The 18,472-nt window shown below is 41.6% G+C and overlaps 1 protein-coding gene across 2 annotated transcripts in view; it reads right to left on the reverse strand.

Moving 5' to 3' along the window:
* Positions 1–215: 215 nt before the first annotated feature.
* Positions 216–18,472, reverse strand: part of TEC (tec protein tyrosine kinase) — an 83,448-nt gene continuing 65,191 nt past the window's right edge. For both annotated transcript variants that reach the window (XM_006276327.4, XM_006276326.4), the window contains exons 9-18: positions 15,339–15,393; positions 15,074–15,153; positions 14,220–14,353; positions 10,219–10,293; positions 9,267–9,438; positions 8,224–8,440; positions 5,646–5,710; positions 4,539–4,657; positions 3,826–3,983; positions 216–1,459 (exon numbers count right to left, since the gene is read on the reverse strand). In XM_006276327.4, the coding sequence (XP_006276389.1) occupies positions 1,382–1,459; positions 3,826–3,983; positions 4,539–4,657; positions 5,646–5,710; positions 8,224–8,440; positions 9,267–9,438; positions 10,219–10,293; positions 14,220–14,353; positions 15,074–15,153; positions 15,339–15,393 (1,153 nt within the window). In that variant the 3' untranslated portion in view covers positions 216–1,381. The remainder of the gene's footprint in view (positions 1,460–3,825; positions 3,984–4,538; positions 4,658–5,645; positions 5,711–8,223; positions 8,441–9,266; positions 9,439–10,218; positions 10,294–14,219; positions 14,354–15,073; positions 15,154–15,338; positions 15,394–18,472) is intronic.

The raw sequence follows: 18,472 nt of genomic DNA on the forward strand, positions 1-18,472 counted from the left end.
AACCACTTACACATACACCATGATCCAGAAGATTGATGGTTGCCTACTACTTAAAGTTGGGTTGACCTGAAGTTGTCTAAGCAATGAACTCATGTACCTCTATATATTTAGCTTTATTCATCACTGGTGCACTACACTGAATCAATGGAGTCACACTAACAAGGAGCTTATTTTACAGATTAATGTAATTTGATGAAATCAATGGCAAAACACTATTCAGGATTCCAAAAAAACAGTTATTTGATTTATTATACAAATGCTATCACACGGCATTTGCTATTAAAAATATTACGCTTATTTCAGTCTATGAAAAACTGACCAGGGACAGAATGATAAAACCTTCCAGGTTAACACACTTCCTGGTATCTTGTTATCATTCACAGATGCCATGTGTCATGTTGTATGTGCAAGTTACGGTAGATCAAACCTGTTGTGTCCTAAAATATTCAAGAACCAAACACTTACATTTCATATAAATTAAATGTATACAGTCTATATTTACATTACATACAATATATAATTTAACAGTTAATCAAATGGAATGTTCTATAGTGCAATGAGTCAGCTGTGTAGTATCCTGAAGTTTCTCATTATGCTTAGCCTCAGGATAGAGTCTGGGAGCTCTTTCAAAAACTCCCCAAAACATTTTTTGGCATAAAACAAGTTATGGATCAGTTCTGCAGCAATTTCTTTGACTGTTTCAGTGAGCCAGTAGAATGGGTTGCAGATCATGATGCTTTTTTATGCACAAATGAAGAAGAAGCAGCCAAGTGGATATCACAGGTTCATGGCATAGGAAGAACATTGTTTCAGTGTATGTCACAAATGTCCATCAACTGCAATCAGAAATAATATTTCTGGCAAACCACTGGAAACATTCCTGTCAGTAACTGGCCCTTTATGGTAACCCTGTACTGAGTTTTTAAGTATGCAGGTAGCTACAACTACTGACTAGCAGCAAGACTAAATGAAACTCATGAATATGAACACTATATACATGATTTACATTTATTGGATTGCCTGTGCTCTGCATTAGCCACAAGCTGTCTGTTCCTCCACCTATCAAGACCAATTTTCCACCTGTTCACAACCCCAGTGGCAACTTGTCAGAGAAGGCACAGGGACTTGCCTACACTGTCTCTGCACCTTCTCACTGCTACAGCTGAGTATATTGTGCATGTTCCTCTATATTATGCGAGAACTCTTCCTCCATAGAGACTAACCAAATGCTAAGTGATTATCAATGTTCTGCCTCTCCACACTTTCTTTCAGCAACTTGAAGGATTGAGCCCTTAAAAAGGAAGGAAAAATTGCTGCATTTCTGAATGGAACGTGGATTCTTTCCTGCCTCAGGGACTTGTTTTCGCTCTGCCATTCCTCTTCAGAAAGCATCTTCACTCTCTGCTATCTCATCAATTATGTGAAGCAAATCTTGAAAGGTAGGGCGTCCCTCTGGTTTCTGGAAATAATAAAAAAAAGGCTTCGTTGTAATTGCCAGGTACTCTGGTCACGTCAGAATTGTTTTACCTCAATGATAAAATAATATGAACAAATAAATAAGAAAAACAGATGAATACATGAAAATATTTTGAGGAAAAAACTCATGCCTACTAAAGTTGTTTGTTTGGTTTTTTAAATCCCATTGTGTACAAGTCTATTTCCCAATGATCTGAAATTCAGAACCTTGTGAAAGCTGAGTATAATACACCATGCTTTTCCCAAAAAATAGGAACCAAAGAACTACCATACTGGATATGACCTGTGTTCCATCTAGTCCACTACCCTGTTTGATGAGAGCCAGCACCTGATGTTTCAGAGCAGTGATGTTCAATCTGTTAGGGTGGTGGATTGGGTCCCTGTGACCCAGCTGCACTGTGGGCCACCACTCCCCAATGGTAGAGCAGGGGGAGAGGGGGAAAAGGGGGAATGGTGACTGCCAATGTCAGAGGGAGAGAAGGACTGAGAGGAAGAGAGTTTACCTCAGGTAAACAATATGTGCAATAGGACAGAGGGAAGGAGAGAGCTTATTTCTGGTAAGAGTGCCCACTATAAGGGAGGAGAGAGAAAGACCAGCTATGGAGGGGGATCAGTAGCATGGTGCAGAGCAGGGAAGGGAAAACACTGGACTGAGCTCCTTGGCACTGATCCCCTGTGCTCCAGGCTGGATCCAGTCTCCAAAGAGACTGGATCCTTCCCATGGGCTCCTTCAGAGCAAGGTGCAAGAAACTTCTCATTAAGCAGAAGTGGGAAAATCTGTCATTCCCATTAAGTGTGCTCCTAAACATTTAAGTTAAAGATTTTCTTGAGCCCTGAATCTTGAAACTGAATATCATTTCTAAAATTTGTTAGCTTTAATTACCAAGTCTTGTGGTCATCTTTATAGAACCTATTACGTTATAGGTCTCTTCATTAGTAAGACATTCTAGTTCAAGTTTTTTCATTAGACTTGATTTGACTTTTAGTTACCCAGCTGTCTCTATTAATCAATTCAATTTATTCCCGTGTTGCTTTTATATCCCTACTTGTATCTGGTTCTTTGCCTAATTACCATTCAAGTAACAAATATGGCTGATCAAACTGTTCCTATCTTGTCACTCCAGCTTCTCACTCTTATCCCCATACATGCCACTGCCACCAAAATAATCATCTTCTCAAAATGATCTGGCCATGTTATCCTTCTCTTTGATTTCTTTTGGTTGGATCTTCTGATACACCACAAGCACAGGCAAGTGTACACTTCGAGCAGTTGCAAAAGCCAAGGGGCAGCTGCTGCTTCCTGAGAGCACCCAGAAACTATTACATTGCAACAGTTACACCAGCGCAAGTAGGAAGCCATTGCCAAACAAATGCAGCAAGACTTCTCCAACTTTAACCCCAGGGTGAAGCAGTATTGAAGTCGAGCTCTTTTGCTACAACTGTAGGGTTTGTGTATACATGTAACTGTTTCAACAGTGGTTCTCAACCTTTTCAGGGTCAAGGCAGCCCACAACCACTTTTCTGAAAATGGTAGCACCTCTGGCTGAGAATCACTGTTAGGGCTGCCTCATCTTACCTGTATGCTTCTAAGCTGGGCTGTGCAACTGTGATGTAATAGCCCCCTGCTGCATGGCCCACCCAGGGAGAGCTGTGCTGCATGTGCATGTTCTTCCTGCATTAGGGTTTTGATCAACCTGAGGCAGGCAGGAGCTGAATGTGGACAGCGCAGTTTCACCTGCCCCTGTCCCTCAAAAGAGCATTTGGGGGGAAGGATCAGAAAGAGCTACACAGCACAAAGCAGCTTTGCTGCCTGCTTTAAACTGATTAGGGAGCCCGAATGCAGGAGCAGTTTTACCTGGCCACTGCCCCCATAACACCTCTGATGGGGCCTGCGGCTCCCTGGTTGAGAACAACTCTGCTATAATCCAAGAGCTGCCGTACAGCTTGGAGCAACAGTTATTTGCATTCAACTATTCAACTATTTTCCTCACCTTAAAGAAGAAGACAAAGCAGACTGGCATCTAGGAGACAAACTGGCTCAGAGAGGCACGAGATTTTTGTAGGCGACACCTTTAAGGGGATTATAGAAATTTCACCTTGTTCTGGACCTTTGATCTTTTATTTTTCTATTTTCTGTCCATTCTGGTTTCCCAAACCACTGTTCTTCCTGTATTTTGTGACTTTCTAGAGGGGCTAAAAAGGTAGCCTTAGGGCTACCTCAGAAATGACTTAGTTGCCTTTAGAATAAAATGCTATCAGAATTTTACAGTAAGGAGTCAGGTCCTTCAGCTAGATCAAACTCTTTGGTGAATAAAAATACAGAAATGAAGAGAGATATAAAAGAGATACCTCATGCCAGCACATCATCATCACTTCATACACATTCTTACAAGCTAATTTTGGCCGATACAGACGATGTCCTTGGCTCACCATCGTCACCACTTCATAGTTCGTGTTCTTCTCAAAGGGCATTTTACCCTCAGTGAATACTTCCCACATTAAAACACCTGGAAAGGCATGAAAAGATTGTCAAGATAGTTAACAAAATTATGACTGTAGGCACTGCCACATGTTCAAATTAAAGCTACAGAAACCAGCTTTAATGTTATTATACATTTTCAAGCACTAACTTTGTAGATGGTTAGCTCTTTTTATAGCTAGACATTTTATGGTGTGATAATTACTTTGCAGATATGGTTGGCCTGAATTTATTGTGCAATTAACCAGTTAATTACATGATAATTACTTTGCATGCGTGGCCAGTCTAAATTTATTGTGCAATTAACTAGTTAATTTCATAATATATGTGATATGTGGCATGGGCCTTATACCGATGAATTTTCTATTCAAATGGAAAATTGTTGTGAGTTTTTGTTATTGTATTTTTTTCCAAGTGTTCTGTGTTCTTATCACCCAGCAAACAAGCCTTGCAGTCCTAATTTCAGTACAAATTAGTAATGATTCAATGATTTCAGTAGCGTAACACTACCATAAATCTGGGCAAAATAATGTTATTGGGCCTCTCCTAGATTTTTTTATTGCAGTGCTAAGGAATGCCTTACCAAATGACCAGACATCTGATTTGCTGCTGAATCGGCTATAGTTGAAGACTTCTGGGGGACACCATTTTACAGGAAATTTAGCACCTGAAGAGCTTGTGTACTGATCATCAAGAACATACCTAAAAAATGAAACAGACAAAACACTCTATATTCTAGTCTGACTTCATTTCCGAAAGCATCAATTTCACACGTGCTTGTATTTTAGGGGCTCATGTTGCCACCTAATGGTTAATATCGCAACATGTAAATAAGTGAAAATTACCAATTTCTTACTCAATAAGTCTGTTTCTCACTATGGTCAAATGTCGCATGCCATGCAAGTTGAGGAGAGAAGGATGGAAAAGCCCTGGCACAGTGCACAAAGTGCCTGTGCACCGACCAGTTCCTTCCAGTGACCCACTCCCCAACAGACACCAGGCACCACTTGTAGCAGCCAATGTTGCTGGTGAGAAAATGCAGGGAAATAGAGGAACTGTACTTCCCTGGGACATACTGCCTCCCAGTGTCCTGCTAAGGAGATATAGCAGGCATCCCCTGCTTAGAAGGTAAGCTAGCTGGCATAATCATATGTCATTTCCTTTGTTTACAAATAAATATATTTATAAATAATGTTCTTTTTTATAAACCTTAACACTGTGGTCTGAATATCACCATCCAAGAGCTGAAGTCTACTGTACCTCATGTATCAACAATTTCAGATTCTGTTTGCAAAATTGTTTATCATAAGGAAACTGGAAAAAGGTGAAAACATTATGAAATCATTAATGTTCACTTAAAAAAAAAATTATTGTCACCAAAATTGTTTGCCCAATCATAGTTTTTCCTGGAATTACATAAGCATTAAAGAGAACTTGTATACACAAGACCCACTTCATATATCATTAGTAGTCTCAAAAGTGGTGCATGACAGAGGATAGAGCCTAGTCTGTAAATTCTGTTCAGAGGAAATGGGAACTACAAAAGACACATATAACTGTTCAGGTACACTTAATATAGAAAACATATGATTTTGCTTTTTCCACTTAAAAAAAAAAAGTGCAAAATAGCCACAAATATTGTGTTCATTTAATTTAAAAAATGTATATGCATATACAGACTTAGCCATACCTTGTCATTCCAAAATCAGATACTTTCACCACTCCCGATTCATTCACTAAACAGTTTCTGGCAGCCTGAAAAAAGGAATAATTTTATATATCAACAATGAGAAAAAATATAAATAAGGAGGAGCTAAAATGAAATTATATTAGTTGTACATTACATTAAATTCTACCATCTCTAAAAAAAAAAAAAAAAAGAAATCCCACTAAGGTTTACTGGGCTTCTGTTCAGCTTAAGTTGTATGATTTGGCATTTTTTGCTGTGAAGCCCAATTTGTAATTCGTACTGAGAAAAAAAACACTGTGTTCTATACACTGTGTTTCTACATGGGGTACCCTCGTCTTTCATATACATCAAACTTAGAAGCACATGACTAAAAGGCATGTCTTGCATCACAGAGGCTAGTCCCCTGCTATTCCAACCACTTCTTCTTTTGTTTATACCAGCACAGATCAAAGTCAGTCAAAGTTAGAGCTACCCGAATGTAAACCAAAATTTCTCTCAGAAATTATGGTAAATAATTTAACCCAGTCTTAGAGTGATGTTGTAGACATGATGGTCCAGGAATTATGCAAGAGGCAAAGGTTTTCTGGGACGATATCTTTTATTGGATCAACTGCATAGTTGGCATAAAATTAGACAAGCTTTTGAACGCATCTGAACTTTATCCCACTTACGCAGTTGGTCCAAGATATCACCCAAAAATATTTTACTTTATCATTTAACTCAGTAAGATTCTATCCATCACTATTTCTCATTCACTGAGCTGTAATTCTGGGGACTCAATTCTACCCTGGCTTACTGTAGTGTAAGATAGATACAACTTCTGGTTCCTGCTGCCTATCTTTTAGCATCTCAGAACCTACTCATTTCCAATTTTCCTTTCATTTAAGGTTTAACTCATGGCAATGATAGAGTGTAGTGGTATTGTGCCTAATTTAGGACCTTGTTACACATTGCACTTTGAGCTGCTCAAATGCTGATCAGTGGTGGTGCTAGCTCAAATTTGGAGCAGTTACACATTCAAGCCAGTAAGGGCCTTGAGGACTGAAAGGGAAGAATCCCCCAAACTCCACTCCCATTCTGGGCTTCCCCCTGCCCCCTGCCAGTCTGCTCCTTGGGGTTCCCTCCCTGCTCCCCACTGCCCCCAGGGCTCCACCCCTGCCTCCCCAGCTTACTTACACCTACCTGCCTGGTGTCCTGTGGGGATGTGAGAGTGTGGGGGCAGGTGGGGCATTCACACTAATGTATAGACTAATGTGTAGCTACTCTAGGCCAACACAAGCTGGGTAGCACGGACCAGAAATAAATCTAGGCTGGAGTGGAGTAACTGTAAGCTGCCTAAAGACTATTTATAACTAGTTCACATGTTAATGTGTGGACAATCCAATGGTTAAGAGTTCCAGGAGACACCTAAAATTAACATGCAATAAGGTCCTTATAGTTGTAAGTCACAGAAACATCCAGTTCTACTCTTAATAGGATACAACAGCTTGTTACTGTAAGAAGAGTACATAACTTATATGCTTTGGGTTAAAATTTACCATTAATGTGATTGCCAATCATGTTAACACAGTATGAAAGATAGATCAATTCCTATGACCTGAAATGTCCTTTTATATTTTATTTAAAACCATGCAATAAATTCCATTGTGCAATTTAATATAGAAAATTTTCAAGACACAATTCCATTTATTTCTACTCTGTGTGCTGTATTTTTACTAACTGTTGTGCTACCATAAATCACTGAATGATCCCTGTTATGAAACAAGATAAATAATAATCTTTGTGCGCATCCAGACGAGTATGCATATGTGGTACGTGGCGACACAGACCCCTCTGCAGGCGTTCCCTGAGCTGCTAATTTGTAGAGAGGGGGGTGTTTTCTGACACCAGGAGATTCCAGTGTCAAAAAAACCTGCGCTAGAAAACAGAAGGGCAGTACACGTGGCAGCAGTGTGTGCTGCCTAAAACTAGAAGCAGGTGGGCCAGAGCCACACTCCAGCTGCCAACCAGGCTCTCTGCTATCAGATCACCACTGCTGCAGCCCCAGGAAGCCCCCAGAACCCCAGGTAAGGCTGCTGGGGCCAGCCCAGGTGCTGGCCCCAGCCTCCCCTACCCCACCCAGGACAACTTACGTGCATAAACAGACGTTCCCCTGGGACAAGTAGCAGCAGCACAACTATATGCTGCTGATATTTGTCCCCAGGGAAACACACATGTGCTATCATCTGGACACACCCTTCAAGTGAAAATATATGTGCTATTGAAGACAAACTCTTTAGGCTACATGGAATTCTGAATAGTGATTTATAATACTGATTTTTTGCACAGAATACACCATATGAACTTTACTACAAACATTTCAGACAGATTTCAGACCCATTCCTTATGCAGATATTAACTTCTTATCCTAATTCAGAACAGACAATGAGTAGAATATTATTTAATTTTAACAGAAATAGTTAAATAATAGGGTTGGGGGGTTGAGAACATTCTGAATAACAGAAATAGTTTGTTACCCTTGGCTTTTAATGTCCAAATATAATTTTAAAAAATAGTAAATAAATCAACATGCTTTTACCAGATCTCTGTGGATAAAGCTGTTGCTCTCTAGATACTCCATTCCTTCACATATATCTTGGCACACAGTCAGGAGGGCATCTCTACTCATACGTCCACGTTTTTGTCTCAGGTAATTCAGGAGGCAGCCATGTTCCATGAACTCGGTCACTATATAAATAGGTTTCTGCTGCGTACAGACCCCATACAGCTGAACTAATTTAGGATGTGTTAGCTTCCTTTGAAGATCAAAAATATATTTACTGTTATTTAACCCACTTCAAAAAAAGTTATACAGATCTTATATGGGGGTAAAAGTATTATGTAAAAAATAGTACACAGCAGTGGTGGATCAAGGATTTCCCAAATGGGGGTGCATGGGCAGCAACATGCACTGAAGGGGTGGCTGCACCTCTTGCTCCCAGCCTACACCACCCCCACCGATGCAGGAAGACCACTCTTGGCAACTTCCAAGGATTTTAAATCCCTAAAGCAGATGAAAATCCCACCTCCCCTACTTTTCCTTGCTCCCCTGTCTACAGCTGCTGCTTCTTCCCCTTTCCTAGGGGTGGGGGAAGCTTCAAAGTCATTCCTGCCTGCTCCAGCCAGGCTTCATGGGGGCTGAGGTCAGCAACAGTGGCAGCAGCAGGGATGAGCAGGAATGATTGGTGTCCCAACCCTGCTCAGTCCCCCAGGAGCAGGCACAAAGAGTGGATCTCTGGCCAAAAAAATCAAATCACTGCTACTGCTCCGTCCAGCTCCTGTGTAGCTGGTGGAGTGGACACGAGTGACTTTGAAGCTTACCCTGCCCCTAGGATAGCAGAGAAAGCAGCAGCTGAAAAGCGGGGGAGTGGGGAAGGGGAGGGATGTTCAGAGAGGAAGGGGGAGGATTCTTAACTGCTTTGGGGACTTTAAAAAAAATCCCCAGAGACTCCCATATAGTGCAGTCCAATCCAAAAAGAGATTGCAGCTGCACTGCACTGCTGCACCCGCTCTGGATCTGCCTCTGTTACACGGTATCAGAAATCTGAAGTCTGCTATATAAAGTACTTAACAATAACTTACATCATGACTTTAGCTTCCTCTATGAAGTCCTCCTCATACATTGCACCTTCTCGGATTGCTTTGATGGCTACTTTATACTGTGCCCTCCATTTGCCAAGTCGCACTACTCCAAAAAGACCACTCCCCAATTCTCTCATGAATGTCAGCTCTGATGGATTAATTTCCCATTTCTCTGTAAGAAAGAAAAACCAAGGACTGTTATATATATATATGCACACTGAATGTAGGTGATAGAATAAGGTGTTGAACTGCTTACAGATTTGGGTATAAAGCTCCTTATGACCAGTTTGAAAGTGTCCTAGTTCTTATCACCTAAAGTGTGGATAAATTATGAAACAGCTACAATTTATTAGGGGCTGCTAATTGAGATAAAAAAACCCTTTAAAAAAAAACAAAAAACACAACACAACATTATTACATGTTGATACTATGTTATCAGACTTGGCTCAGCATGCCACTATAATCTAAGACTCTGCCCATTCACTGAAGCTGTACAACCTGCCTGGGCAATGTCTGAAATACTAAGAAGGAGCCAGAGCATTTAATTCCCCTGTTTGTTTAAGAAATGGAGGGGCCAAATTTGAGGAGGGGAAGTTTAAGAGCCTGTATAAGAGAGGCAAGGTATGACCCTCTAATGGAAGCAAATATCAGAATGTCCACCGGGGCACTGAATACTTGTAGAGGGCCAGGTATATATTTTCTGAACCTTTCCATCACTTCTCCCTGACAACATACTTCCTTCAACCACCCTTGCATTGCTGTCCATGTTGTGGGGCCCTGAAGCCATCTTCTCTGGAGGGTTTAATGGTTGACCATGGAAACACAAGTAAAATGCAGATTGACAATATGAAATCACAAACTTCTGTCATTTTTCATATGTTGTGTCAGTTTAGTTTATTAAATGAAATGCCACCTAAAAACAGTTAGGTAATGTAAGAGAGGTGTTGATTACCATAGCTGAATCCTGCAGTAGTGGGTGCAGGCTTCATTTTTGGAGTCACTGGATATCTCAGCCTTGTAACCAGACCTAAAAAGTTCAAACAAAGTTCATAAATGGATCAAGTCCTGTCTCTGAAATAGCATAAAGCAGTGCAAAAATATGAATTATCCCCTATCTCATTTCAAACCCACGAAAGGATATTGATTTATCCTTTAGAAAGAGGAAAGAATTGATTTTTTCGATTTTTTCACAACGTTGTTTGTTTTTGCCAGTTCTTAAATAAATTAAAATGGGAATCACTGATGATGCTATAGCATCTGTAAAATTAAGAGCATGCATTTTGCTTGATAAGTTAGATACATTTTTATTTTTGAAATACTGAACATTTTGCAGCTAGCATAGCACCAGTTTTTCTTGAACAAGGTCTGCATTTACTGTAGTTCAAATGGAAAAAATCTGTAAAAGATGTATTGTCATCAGAAGTGTTATGATTTGTACATACAACTCCCATTAGCAATAAAAGGAATCACTTTCATCCAGATTAGGTTTCTGAGTATTCTTTTAAAATGTATTATGAAAAGACAAAGACTATGATTATAAATGAAAAATAGATAAAGTAGAAGAAAGAAAGGAAATTTAAAAAAAGAAAAGCCAAGCATTGTTATCTTTTGGGGAACCCTGCATTTAGGCATTTAGCTTGGTGCCAAATGTAGTATTTGACTGCAGAACTAGTTATATATTTTACTGAGAACAAAACTGTGCATATTTAATAGATAACAAAACATGTTTGGGTACTTGTCAGAGGGCCACCAGTAAACCTGAATTTAACATAAAAATATTTCAAATCTGAACTAGGATATATAAATATATCTCCCTGGCGCGCTATTGCAGGGAATCAGTTAGACAGGGCAAGGCAGGGCTTGAGCTCAGGCTAGCTTCAACAATCAAGGACAATAAAAAGTCCTTCTTCAGGTATATAGCAGGCAAAAGGAAAGTTCAGAGCAACATAGGGCCCCTGCAGGACAAATCAGGACAGTTGACGCAGTGAAAAAAGCAGAGCTCTTCAATGAGCTCTTCACTTCAGTATTTCTAAGTACCAACCAAGCCAATTCCCCCACCTTGATCACTGACGGACGTCCACATGGCACCAGTCCACCTACGGTTATTTCTGAAATAGTTAAGGAGCTCCTGGAAGAGCTGGATGGGTACAAGTCAGCAGGCCCGGATGACCTCCATCCACGGCTGCTGAAAGAATTGGCCAGTGTCATAGCTGAGCCGCTGGCACAGCTGTTTGAACATCATGGTGCTCCAGCCAGGTCCCTGAGGACTGGAGAAGGGCTGATGTGGTGCCCATTTTCAAGAGAGGGAGAAGGGATGAGCTGGGTAATTTTAGACCAGTCAGTCTTACCTCTATTCCTGGGAAAATGCTAGAGAAAATAATCAAAAAAACACATTTGTGCAGGCCCACCAGGAGAAATGATGCTGAGGCGAAATCAGCACGGGTTTGTCACAGGTAGATTCTGCCTGACAAACCTTGTAGCCTTCTATGACCAGGTCACGCACTGCCTGGATGCGGGAGCAGAGGCTGATGTCATCTTCCTGGACTTTCGGAAGGCTTTCGACACAGTTTCGCACCCTATCCTCATTGGGAAGCTAGCAGACTGTGGAGTGGATGCCTACACGGTCAGGTGGGTGGCCAACTGGCTTAGGGACCGCACCCAGAGAGTGGTGGTGGATGGTTCCTTCTCGGCCTGGAGGGAGGTGGGCAGTGGGGTCCCGCAGGGTTCAGTCCTCGGACTGATATTATTCAATATCTTCATCGGCGATTTGGACAAGCACGTGGAGAGCACCCTCTCCAAGTTTGCTGATGATACCAAGTTATGGGGCAAAGTTAGTATACTGGAGGGCAGGGAGCAGATTCAGGCTGACCTGGACAGGTTGGATCAATGGGCAGAGAGAAATAGGATGCAATTTAATAAAGATAAATGTAAGGTACTCCACCTGGGAAGGAGAAACCCCCAGCACACCTATAGGTTGGGGAGTGTCCTTCTCAGCAGCTCGGAGGCAGAACGGGATCTGAGAGTCATAATTGACTCCAAGATGAACATGAGCCGGCAGTGTAACGAGGCCATCAACAAGGCTAATCACACCTTGTCGTGCGTTAGCAGGTGCATGACTAACAGAACAAAGTAGGTGATGCTCCCCCTCTATGCAGCACTGGTCAGGCTGCAGTCGGAGTACTGTGTCCAGTTTTGGGTGCCACACTTCAAGAGGGATGCAGGGAATCTGGAGAGGGTCCTGAGGAGGGCCACTCGCATGATTAGTGGCCTTTGGGAAAGACCCTACAGGGGGAGGCTGAGAGAGCTGAATCTCTTCAGCCTTCACAAGAGACGGCTGAGGGGAGATCTTGTGACCACCTATAAATTTATTAGGGGAGGTCAACGGGGACTAGGTGACGCGCTGTTTACTAAGGCACCCCAGGGAGTGACTAGGAATAACGGGTGTAAACTAGTTGAGAGTGGATTTAGGTTAGATATTAGGAAGAAATTTTTCACAGTAAGGGTGGCCAGGATCTGGAACGGGCTTCCAAGAGAGGTGGTGCTTTCACCTAGCTTGGAGGTCTTCCAGAAGAGGAGGCTAGATAGTCACCTGGCTGGGGTCATCTGACCTCGGTCCTCTTTCCTGCCAGGGGCAGGGGGTCAGACACGATGATCCATTATGGTCCCTTCCGACTCTACAATCTATGAATCTATGAATCTATGAGGGGATGACCACAGTCTGGAAACGAATGAAGAACATTTAATTATTTCCATTTCCATGCACTGCGCCAGATACCAAAGTGCACACTTTATGATTAAGTGGATTCTGGCTGCACAGCCACAGGAACTTAACCCCAGGTGCTAGGACGATCCTTTTGTACCACATGGCTGGTGTTGAGTTTCCTAAATTAAATCACTCTCAAGGCTGGCAGAAGTGTTGTGCATTGGGCATCAGTGTACAAATTCTAGCTGCCATCTGAATAGGTTATTAACAGGCATCACCTAAAACCTTCAGGCTTATGCTGAAGAAATCAGTGAGCAGTATCAATGGCAAGAGCGTGTACATCTGCTGTACCTCTCTGGCTTCCTGTATATGTGTCTATAGTTCCTGCCTTTCTTTAAAGCAATCATTTAATTGGGGTCTAAGGAATTTTATTCCCCATTCCTAAAATGGCATGACCTCCCATAACAGACCAATACAGCAGGTAATGCAATTTTGGGAATAGGGCATAACCTTCCTCAGACCCCAATCATACAACTGCCAGCTGCCACTGCATGGGAAGCCCTGCATCAGGAGCCCAAGGCTGTTCCCTGCCCAATCCTGATGGCAGGGCTTCCCCATGTGACAGGTTGTCTGCTTTGCACTGCAGCCCATGCTTAAGCAGCAAGGCAAGGCTGTTTGAAGTGGTATATGCAGATGGGGAGTAGGAAGCTCCAATCATATCACATATCAGTGTGGGCCAACCCTTTTGACAGATGTGCTACAAATTAGCCCCACACCTTCCCCAAGTGCCACTTCAATCCTTTTCCCTTACCCAATATACTGCTCAGCTTTCTGGTTCCCAACCAAGCTGCTGCTCTGCTTTCTGTTTCCTGCCAGATCTGATACTTTGCCTTATACTTCCTGCCCTATCTGCCACTGTGCTGCCCATCCCCTCTCCAACATACCACATGACATATGCACAGAAGCTGCCCATACCAAGTGTGGCACCTATGCCACAGGTTGGCCACCTCTGCCATAAATGTAATGCCTGCCAAGGCTCTAAACCATAGCCAAGGCATCTAACCCACTGGGAAGCAAGCTGATAGGAGATATAAAAAGCAGTCAAAACTCAATAGAAGGAATATAGCAATGACTCCACATATTTTAGAACAAACCTTAAAAACTTGGAGTAGGAGGGCAACTATTTAAAAACTGCATCCCTTTCCTACCCAAACCAGCTTCCATTTAATTTAATCAAACCAAATATTTACCTGCTGCATTATGTTTATGATACTCAATTATCTCTGGAATGGAGTCAAAAAGATGTTTTTCTGCTAGGTAGTACTGCTTCGGTGACATGGCTGTTTCTTTTATATGGTAGTGTCTTATTCCTGATGAACCTTCTCTAAAAGAAACAAAAATTAAAATGCAATGACAGGTACATGTTAAATAGGAAATGAAACAATGTTTCATATACTGGATGATAAATATAGTCCAGTAACTTTCATAAATTATACTTTATGTAGCTTTGCAAGATGGATAACTAGGAACAAACGGTATACTTCTGCTGTATGCCCCATACAACAAATGCAGACAGCCATGTGATTATGATCGTGGCCTTACTCATCTGTTCCTGCTCTGTCTGTGCCCAAACCCAACAATTAGAGTAGACGGAAGACATGCTCAGGGCCCCTCTAAGCTGTCTACCCTGCCTTAATGCTAGATTTGAGAATGGGGGAATTGGGCCAAGTGGGTTGGGTTTGTTTCTCACTGCCTTTGGCAAGGAGGTATTATAGACAGATACCCTTTTGGTGTCGACACATTTGCACTGCCCCCAATGTGCAAATTGTGCATTAAAGACCAAAAACCCCATAAAATTAAGCCAAAACTTTGAAGATTCATGTCTAAACTAGTAAGTTACCTGAATTTTAAGAAGGTTCTATGTAATTTACTTCCAACTCCAGTAAAAATCATAAGTGTTCAACACTTTGAAAAGGGAACCAACCTTAAGCATTCACTTTCTAAAATTCTGGTTTTGTTTCTTTGTTGAAGTCTTTCAGTCCATGCATCTATGCAAACCAAATTAAAACAAAAGAGGGCATGGCCCACTGCCACTGTAACTTACCCTCCAAATTTTGTATACAGGGACACAGTATACAGTCCTGGCTGACTTGAGTCTCTCACCACAAAGCCACCTTCTTTATCCTAAAATTCAAATACAATGATGTTATGCCTCAAGCAGTTTACTGTATTTCTTCACAGATGTGCTCTCTGTTATCTCTGAGTCAAAATTAAATGATCATCTTATTAATAAAAGAAGCTACTATGAGTGAATGCATTTACCAATTCTGTGCTAGGTAAATGCATGTTCCAATAATGTAAGTACTCACCTCATTTCTAAGGAGTTGTTCTGCTTTGCTTCTGTTCAGATTCCTGCAATACCATCTGAACAAAAAAGATGACAAAAGTCTTAAGTGTTTAAAATGTTTTTTAATTAAAAAAAAAATCACATAAAAACAGAGCATAATATACTTACTGAGAGAAGTTAAAGTGATTCAGCATATTGTGTGATGTGTAAGGAAAAGAGCTAAATCTATTGAACCATAATGAATTTGCAAAACAATGGTTCAGCCATTATCACATTCTGTAGTGTACAGGCAAAACAATATTCTGAAATTAATCCAATGAGATCCTACAGAAGCATAGAATCCAATAAAGCCCAGAATATATAACTCTCTGCAACAAAAATACCAGTCAAGAACATGTTTTTTACAGATATCATTTTAATGCATGCCCTAAATAATGGCAATCTGAAAAATGTCAACTGCCTTTTGAACACACTGTATAAGCACTAATCATATAGAGTGTGGACCAATATAGCAGTTACACCAAAGACAAACTATATGAGTGTAAGCTGTTCCAGTATCAAATATATCTGTTCCTTTGTATGCTCCTATAGCCTGCATCCAAACAAGCGCAGATGTGTGGTATGTAGCACTGCAGACCCATCTGCAGCACCACACACTGCACAATGCAGGCATTCCCTGCACTGCTGCCTTGCAGTGCAGGGGGCAGGGAAGGGGGGATTGACCCCAGGAGATCCCAAGGTCAAAAAAACCCAAGCCAAAAAAAAGCAGGGTAGTGCACATGGCTGCAGGACGTGCCACCCAGTACTGGAGCCTGGCCAGCTCCAGCTGCCAGCCAGGCTGCCAGCTGCAGGAGCACTATGGCTGTGGCTCCCCAAGGCCCCCAGGTAAGCATTTTGGGGCCAGCACAGTTGCTGGCCCCAGCCTCCCCTACTTAGGGTAACCTGCTGTGTGCCAGAGCATGCATGGCACAGGTTTTCCTTCAGGACAAGTAGCAGCAGCACAATGTGTACTGCTACTACTTGTCCCCAGGGAAACAAACGTTCATGCTCATCTGGACATGGCCATACTGGTATAAATGGAGTTAAGCCACTATAACTTTATATTCAAGTTTAAAGTTAGTAGCTCAGCCCACTTTATACCTGTATAGGATCAGACAGATGTAACAGATATTTGGGATCAGCTGATGCACACTTATGGCCAGCAAGTCCCCTGCCACTTCTTGTTTAAAATGGTTTGAAATTACATACACTACAGCCCTAGTGAGTTCACTGATAGATTGCTTTATAAATCAATGAAAATTGTGAGCCTGATTTTTAGCTGTAACTGATGTACGCGGAAAGCAAGTCAGGAGTCAAGTAATCAATCCCTCAACCAGGCTAGAACAAGCAAAGGGCAATTCAAATGCATGCCATTTTCAGATGGTCCCTAGCTGTTAAAAAGACAGCAGGGAATCAGTATGGCATAGAAGCAGCCAGGTACATCCCCTGCTACAATGGCAGTTGTTTGGGAAGTAACATTCAAGCTTCTACATCAATTCTACAACAGAGGCAATCTTGCTCCCTGAATTGGTTACAAAATCACAAGGATAAGACAGGCATGTTGTGATATACTAAGGCTAGAAATATACATCATCAAAAGAAGTGGATCAGCTGTGCCAGGATGCCTTCTGGCACAGCTGATCCATTTCACTGGGTGAAACACACTTTGACTGTTGTCCTGCCCATTGATGCTGTGGGGCAAACGGGTTATATGTTCTTCTGGAATTCCTGTGCAGGAGTGGGCCCCCTCAAGCCCAAGGAATTCCTACACAGCTTTCTTTGTGTAAAGCAAGACACCTGAGGGAATCTCTGTATGCAGGTGAAAATGGAGTTTCTTGTGCTATATTTATGGTGATACAAAGACAAGGAAAGGCAACATCTGTTTCTACCCTAAGTGGCTTCAACAGACAGGGCAACTCAATTACTTCCTAATCACTTTATCCAGCACAGATCTGGGCAAGGTCAGAGTGACAGCTTCAAAAACCAGAGAGCAATATGCTCTGGAAGAGAATCAGTAACCTCAGCTAACAAAGATTAACAAATAAAACAACAACAACAAAACCCTGTCTTCACCCAGAAACTAGAAATGGAAAGAAGAAAGTTTTTTGGAGCAGAGCTTTGAAAATATGGAAATATAAAATGTCTTTACAGACTTAAATATTCTTTTCTTATGGTCTGAGTTTATTTAAAATGCAGGAATGCATATAAAACGTGATAATTTTATGCCTGTTTTTACTCATGACCTGAAGTTTCAATATTTAAAAAATCATTTTAAAATCAGATTAGTGGTGACATTCATAACAGTATACATTTCTATCTTTCTGTGTCTTGTAATGAGCTCAGAATTACCCATGTTGTCCAAAATCAGCAAGAGCCTGACATTAATAAAAGCCCAGTAGTACCTTGGCTTATAAACTGATTAAATGTGCTAATGTTTAAGCTACACACAGAGTTATCTGTTGAAGTTTGAACTTCTTGGTCTGGAATCTCTGGTCTGGTATGTTTACTTTGTTCTGTTAACAATCTTTGCTTGGGCACAAAGAGAAGAGAACACAGATTTACTCAAACTGTTTATCACGGGGGCACAGAAGGGAATTGGTGAGGTTTTATTCACCAAGGTGCCCTCGGGGGTTACAAGAAATAATGGCCACAAGCTAGCAGAGAGCAGATTTAGACTAGACATTAGGAAGAACTTATTCACAGTTCGAGTGGCCAGGGTCTGGAACGGGCTCCCAAGGGAGGTGGTGCTCTCCCCTACCCTGGGGGTCTTCAAGAGGAGGTTGGATATGCATCTAGCTGGGGTCATGTAGACCCAGCACTCTTTCCTGCCTATGCAGGGGGTCGGACTCAATGATCTATTGAGGTCCCTTCTGACCCTAACATCTATGAATCTATGAATCATGTCAGATGACAGTACTTTCAGATGACCATCAGACCATTGACTACACACAGTTTCATTACAGATGAAGGTTGTTTAATGTTTCTCTTAATCTATCAATATTTTTGCTGTTGACTGACTGAAAACTACATTCCTGATTCTCCTACTCACCTCACTGTAAATCAGGATACATACCTCAGTGACAACAATACAGGTGAGAGGAAAAACAGGAAAAAATA

The sequence above is a fragment of the Alligator mississippiensis genome, chromosome 2, assembly GCF_030867095.1.
Source record: "Alligator mississippiensis isolate rAllMis1 chromosome 2, rAllMis1, whole genome shotgun sequence".
Taxonomy (NCBI): domain Eukaryota; kingdom Metazoa; phylum Chordata; order Crocodylia; family Alligatoridae; genus Alligator; species Alligator mississippiensis.